Raw genomic sequence first — 7258 nt, forward strand, 5'->3', positions numbered from 1 at the left:
TGCACTGTTAATTGTTCAGATAAGAACTTGCTGAACAAATCCTCTGAAATATTCAACTCTTTTCTTTACCTGTTGTACAAAAATGTTAATTTTTCATTCTGATTTGTCAAGAATCTGATCAACATCTGCCCTGTATTGAAGCATGAACCTACTGTAATTGTGTAATTACTGAGACAACTAGGTTACTAATACCTTTTTGATTGATATTTGTGATCATGTTTAGTGCTGATATTGGAAACCCCAAACAGTTTCATTCTGTTCTGTGGGTTACATGGTCTACAGAGTAGTTGCAATGTTATTTGAAAGTACTTACCAACTTGTGAGGATGTGTATGCATTCTGTTTATGAGAGTTGCTGGGTAACTAAGGAAACAGCTGAGCACAAAAGTTTAAAGTACCAACAAGAACACAATAATACTAGTTACAAGTGTAAGATAAAGCCACAACATTTTCAATTTAGTAACAGATTTGCAATTTAACCACAACTGGCATGGCCAGTCTAACTTGATCCGTGCTTCTTAGCCCAATTTCTTCATTGGGAAATTGCACTATATATTGGCTCTTAGCCCTCTCAAATACTTATAGTTGTGATTTCTAACATGGTGGCGATTTTGTATGCATTTGTGTGGTTCATATGGAAACATGTTTTCTTTTTTTTTATTTAGAAAAAAGGAAGCGAGATCTAGAGATACTGGAAGATCAAGTTGTGACATTTCGATTAAAGATCATGAGGGTTAAAATAAATAAACAAATGAATGGATGAATTGTTTACAATAAGATGATTAGGGTGCATTTAGTAAGCATAAGGAGGATTTTCATTTCATGCTTACTTTAACCTTTTCAGGCCATTTTGCAAATGTTAACATGATAGATGGGCCTATACCGTTAACAGAGGCTGAATTCATAATCACTCACCCCGCACCACATACACATAGCAACAACCCACAACACACTACCAACCAAATAACAATCCCTTGGCGACACCAACACCTTAGTATTTGTGGTGGAGAGTTTTGCATGGACAAGCAACACTAAAAATGTAGTTAGTAAGTCATTTTTACAGTTATATAATATTTGAGCTGGTGGTACAACCTGGTCATGTCTGGTTGACCACACTGGCTATAATATTATAGGGACTTTGTTTACTTGGTTAACCAGGTTCCAAAGCTGAGACTGGACTGGTTTACCAGAAAAGGTTTGCATGGGCTATGTTTATATTCCCAGCAGAGACTGTTATTTATAATATTAACTGAAATTAATGAAACTATAATGTACTGCACTTTGTTCTCAGAAACAAAGACAACAGCACAACTGTACACATCTGCATTTCATTCAACTGAATGGCAAAAGCAGTATGAAGTTTATTATCTTTACGCGCGCTCTAGCAGTCATTAATAAAAGCCGCGCGTCTTCGAGCTTACTTTCACATTCCTCTCTGTGTCCCTTTCATTTTCAACAGCAATGAGTGTTTGGGGTTACGAAACACCAGTGTGTCTGCGCTGGTCATTTTTGGCGCACTGTGTCTTTAAACTGTGGCGGCGGCCCTGCGCCTGCAGCACAGGAAACCCCGTCGCGGCTTTCACAGGGGACCCAAGATGGCCGAATCTTCACAGTGGGGCTAATAATTACTTTTCGTCAAGACGCTGCTATTTCATGGTGCTCGACGGTCGCGCTGGCCATTCGCCGTCCCGGAAAGTGAAACGAGCGAGTCTATTCGATTAGTTACATAGGGGGATGTTTATCTATGTGTGAAGAGACTGGCTGGTCCATCCGCGGCCCTTAGCCAGAATATGGCGGAATACTTGGAGAAAATATAGCTTAGCTTATTATGAACGTGCCGCTTTATACACGACCCTTCCCGCCTTTTCACCGACCGCGCGCGAGTATAACGATCAAATAGCGTTATCGGTACGTCTTTGGAGTTCATTCGCGCGCGTTTCGAACATTTCTGGGTTAAAATGACTCGCGCCAGTAGATAGCCTGCTAGCTGAGGCGCTAGCTACGCTAACCCCGTTTGACTGAATTAGTCGCAGCGTTAGCATAGCCTAGCTAGCTTAAAGTAAAGGGGCACGGAGGAAAAGAAACACATTCTGCGTTCGTGTTCTGGCTGAATGCTTTTAAACTCATTTCTCACCGTTGCACGGCCTTTAGAAACGGAGGAGCGTTTTTCGTGGTTGCGTTTATAAAAAGTTCAAAGTATTGAGTATGTTGTGGAGAGCCTCGGCTGCACACAGCAGCTAGCTGACCACCGCTAGACTGGTCAGAATAATTCTTCTGGACTGCATGCGTTTACTGTGATAGACCCCACAACAACATACTGCATCAGCTTCGCGACAGCTTGCCAGTGAATGCCATACATTTCAGCTTGAAGTTGACCGCAGATTCTGTTGCACCTTGCTAACCGAGGACGTTGAAATTTATTGAATCAAGGGCAAAAGCCGGTTTGAGAGTTACTTGCAAGGATGACTGACACTCGTAGACGAGTAAAAGTGTACACTCTGAATGAGGACCGCCAGTGGGATGATCGGGGGACGGGACATGTGTCATCCGCTTACGTGGAGCGGCTGAAAGGCATGTCTCTCCTGGTGCGCGCCGAAAGTGATGGTATGTTTTAAAATATTACAGAGATGATGTACAGGGCCACTTTTCGTTGACTGTGCAAGTAAGATGTGCCCGTTCTTTAAAACAGGGTCACTGCTGCTGGAGTCCAAAATCAACCCTAACACCGCCTATCAGAAACAGCAGGTGCGTTTGAAATGCTGTGACATGATTTTGTTGACAGCTCATCAGCGTTTTTGTGAACCTCATTCATTAGTATGTGCTTCTTAATGTCTTGGTTAAAGGTCAAATACACATGTATTAAGATGCGAGACATCACAGGTGAATTGGGAAAGATATTACATTACAGGTATCACCATGCTTCCATAGTTAATCACATTACAATAACATTAGAGCCTTTGTTTGTAATAGAGCGGTAATATTTTCATTCTTTAGACAAGGTATTAAAAAAAGTTTGCATCTTTTGAATACACCAGGCATTTGTTGCACTTATCGAATATAAATGAGTTATTTATATAGACAAAAAGTAGATGCAGTTCTGATAGCCTGTAATGCAAATCAGTGAGATTTTTATAACAGTATAGCAGACTATTTGCATAAATGCATATAATATCAGTTTTCACTTTATATTTCCTAATATGTTTTGGTTAAAGGTCAAATACACATGTATTAAGATGCGAGACATCACAGGTGAATTGGGAAAGATATTACAGATACAAAGATACATTACAGGTATCACCATGCTTCCATAGTTAATCACATTACAATAACATTAGAGCCTTTGTTTGTAATAGAGCGGTAATATTTTCATTCTTTAGACAAGGTATTAAAAAAAGTTTGCATCTTTTGAATACACCAGGCATTTGTTGCACTTATCGAATATAAATGAGTTATTTATATAGACAAAAAGTAGATGCAGTTCTGATAGCCTGTAATGCAAATCAGTGAGATTTTTATAACAGTATAGCAGACTATTTGCATAAATGCATATAATATCAGTTTTCACTTTATATTTCCTAATATGTCTTGGTAAGATAATGTTTAAATAATCAAATCTCTATATTTATTTGTGGGGTGCAAAACATAATGCAATTCAATGATTATTAAGAGATAGGCCTAAATAAATGAGTGCAAAAAATGTTCCACTAAAGCTTGATGTATGATATTTGATTCTTTCATTTTAAAATGATTTTTCTATGAAAATTTGTATGGATAATAAAGTAAAAATAAGTTGCTTCAGTCCAATAAATGTTCATCTTGAATTATTACTAACAATATAAAAGTTATTCTTACATTTACTTCACAAACATCATTTCACAGGAAAAAGACACAAAGGTGAAGGTTGACATTTTTAGAATTATACTAAAAGGCCTTTTACTTGCTAAAAAAGTATAAACTATCAATCAGTCGGCATGTAGTTGATTGTGTACAACAAGTTTTCTGTTTTGACCATGTTGATAATTTAGAGACATTAGAAATTAATGTATCTCAGATGATACAGTAGGCTTTATAGGGTTAAGACGATTGTTTTGTTTTAAAATTGGATAAAGCGCTTCATAAGTCAGACAATAGCCAGGAAAAAAAGTACATTTTGTTGTTTTAGGAATAGATGGTTAAATAAATCAGGTGAATGATATATAAACAAACCCCTCTGTAAAAACCTTTAAAATATAGGAATAAACCTGGAAAGATATGTATCGTAATTGAAATCTACAGGTGCAAATATATCAGGTGTAGTAAAATAAATACTTAAATTTGTATTTTGTTTGTTTTCTTTTTGCTAAAGATGTTATGAAAGCAAAATTTTTAATTTGACCTGTGCATGAACAATGTTTTTGCCTGTTGCAAATGTTTTTAGTGTCTTGCATTGAACTTTAGATCCCTGTATGATAGTGCTTGTATATCATATGCTCTTTTAGCATTTGTTGATGTTATTTGTGTTTTGTCTTTGAAGGACACATTAATAGTATGGTCTGAGGCTGAAAACTATGACCTAGCTCTCAGCTTTCAGGAGAAGGCTGGTTGTGATGAGATCTGGGAGAAAATATGTCAGGTGATTATGTCTGTGATGTACATTTATAATATTTTCTCTAGGTATGTTCTGCATGTTGGTGTAGTGCTTTATTCTGAAAGCCTTTATTTTTGTGTCTACAGGTGCAGGGAAAGGACCCCTCTGTAGACATCACCCAGGAGCTGATAGATGAGTCTGAAGAGGAGCGCTTTGATGACATGTCCTCTCCTGGTCTTGAACTTCCGCCATGTGAGCTCTCCCGGCTGGAGGAAGTGGCTGAGCTGGTGGCGTCATCCTTACCTTCTCCGTTACGGCGGGAAAAACTGTCCCTGGCGCTGGAGAATGAAGGTTACATCCGCAAACTGCTGGAGCTGTTCCGAGTGTGCGAGGACTTGGAGAACCGTGAAGGCCTGCATCACCTCTATGACATCATCAAAGGCATTTTCCTCCTTAACCGCACAGCGCTTTTTGAAGTCATGTTCTCCGAAGAATGCATCATGGATGTGATCGGATGTCTGGAGTTCGATCCGTCGCTACCCCAACCACGGCGGCATCGAGAATTCCTCACCACCACGGCACGGTTTAAAGAGGTCATTCCCATTTCAGACCCGGAGCTGCGGCAGAAGATTCATCAGACGTACCGCGTGCAGTATATTCAGGACATGGTGCTGCCCACCCCCTCTGTCTTTGAAGAAAACATGCTTTCCACGCTGCACTCCTTCATCTTCTTCAACAAAGTGGAGATTGTTGGCATGCTGCAGGTGGGTTTTCGTATTCAACCATGTATATGTGACCAGTTGTGAACTTTGTACAATGGCGGTTGAGTTGAAATGCTGTTCAGGGGCTAAACTAGGTGAAAGAAGCTGTAGATTAACTTTTAATGCCACGTTATAACATATCTCACAGGTAACATACATTGTCAGGCTTGCTATGTGTCATTGTAGCTTTTCAACACAATTTTCAGACCAGCATCGTCCCTCTCAAATTCATTGCATCCTCAGCAGAAAACTGTTTACAGAGAATGCAGTGAATACGTTTGCATGTTTGTGATGCAGCTATTAATACTTCCCTGTTTGTATTGCCTGAGACCATCTCATTGCTCTTGATGGGATGCACATTGTGGGCTGTACTTTGGTTCTTTGTTGTAAAGGTCATATATATATGTGTATATATATATATGTGTATGTTTTGCACACTAAAAGGTCTGCAGATGTAGATAACAGATTTAAAGATAACCGTGCTAACTGCTTTTTCAGATGCATTTAATGAATGACATTTAATCATTTAGTAGAAAATCAGCAACAGTATTTGCTTCAATGGTGAGTTTCAAGAGTGGAGTAATTATAGTCAATGTAATTAATTTCATTTATTAAAGGGGTCATATGATGCAATTTCAAATTTTCCTTTCTCTTTGGAGTGTTACAAGCTGTTCGTGCATAGATAAGATCACTAAAGTTGCAAAGACTAAAGTCTCAAACCCAAAGAGATATTCTTTATAAAAGTTAAGAGTCAACCACACCTACCTAAAACGGCTCGTTCTAAAACGCCCCCACATATCTACGTCACGATGTGGGAAGATTTGCATAACGCCGCCCAAATGTTCACGCAAAGAAAGAAGGCATAACTTTTATTCTCGCTGTAGTGTTGTTGTTGCCGCCGACATGTCGTGGAGACGCTGTTTCTCGTTGTGAAAGCAAAACTACTTTGTTTGGCCTTCCAAAAGAGGACGATAGCCGCTTCGAGCTGATCCATGCTGGTCGCTGAGGAAATACATCAACTTCGCGCTGTGGATCGTCGGATATGCTTTCACCGTGAACGAAGTGGAGTCCAGCCCGGGGTCGTCACATGTGGTTGCCGCAAGCCCGCTGGCCGCTCCTTCGTCGAATCCGCCGGCAGCGCCGTTCTCAAGCCCGCCGGCTGCTGCTCCCTCTAGCCCGCCGTGTGTGATGCTGTGTTTCTCGTTATGAAAGCGAAACTACTTTATTTGGCCTTCCAAACAAAAGACACGACTAGAAATCAGTGGTTAAGTTGTATTTACAACACTGTTCCAGAACAGTTCAACTAGGGCGGCACAATTAATCGAATTTCTAATCGCGATTACAGTTATGGATGCCACAATTACTTGATCGTTCAAAGTGGCAATTAATCGTTCAAAGTCCACTTATGTTATTCTGCGTGCTTAAGATGTGTTTTTTTCTTTCTACATGTTATCTTAAGGGTTTTCCCCATTATTTTAATTTTAGTTTTAGTAGAACATTATAATACCATTCATATTTTTACTTTTTTATAATTTAAAGAAAACAATCCGATGTATAGTTGACTTTTGAGGCTTAATACTATAGAAAAGCACAAAGTTTTTCAGTTAGTGTTTTCAGCTTGTTTATTTTCATATAAAAACATGGCATGCAGTTGCATCAAACAATGTTATAAACATCATTCAATGTAAATTGTGATAAATGTAATTAATAATCGCAATTACAATTTCAAGGGAATAATCGTGCAGCAAAGTTCACCCCAAATATTCAGATGTGTGCAGCGCATTTTATGGAGGACTGTTTCCTGATCCTGCAGAGTAGCCTACAATGCGTCTGAGCACAAAGGCTGTTTCTATAAAGTGGGGCAGTTCCAACTTTGCAAGGACAGTCTGGCGCCTCTGACTCACAGCCTGTAAGTAAGTTTTTTTTTTTTT

At 39.2% G+C, this 7258-nt stretch overlaps 1 protein-coding gene across 1 annotated transcript in view; it reads left to right on the forward strand.

Annotated features, from left to right (window-relative positions):
- The first annotated feature begins 1549 nt into the window (after positions 1 to 1549).
- The window catches only part of LOC107602483 (serine/threonine-protein phosphatase 4 regulatory subunit 3-like), a 20539-nt gene continuing 14830 nt past the window's right edge, over positions 1550 to 7258 (forward strand). Inside the window, exons 1-4 of the mRNA XM_016295002.1 lie at positions 1550 to 2603; positions 2689 to 2744; positions 4513 to 4611; positions 4713 to 5330. Of these exons, the coding sequence (XP_016150488.1) occupies positions 2462 to 2603; positions 2689 to 2744; positions 4513 to 4611; positions 4713 to 5330 (915 nt within the window). The 5' untranslated portion in view covers positions 1550 to 2461. The remainder of the gene's footprint in view (positions 2604 to 2688; positions 2745 to 4512; positions 4612 to 4712; positions 5331 to 7258) is intronic.

This window comes from Sinocyclocheilus grahami, unplaced genomic scaffold (genome assembly GCF_001515645.1).
Source record: "Sinocyclocheilus grahami isolate Dianchi unplaced genomic scaffold, SAMN03320097.WGS_v1.1 scaffold15.1, whole genome shotgun sequence".
In the NCBI taxonomy this organism is placed as follows: Eukaryota; Metazoa; Chordata; class Actinopteri; order Cypriniformes; family Cyprinidae; genus Sinocyclocheilus; species Sinocyclocheilus grahami.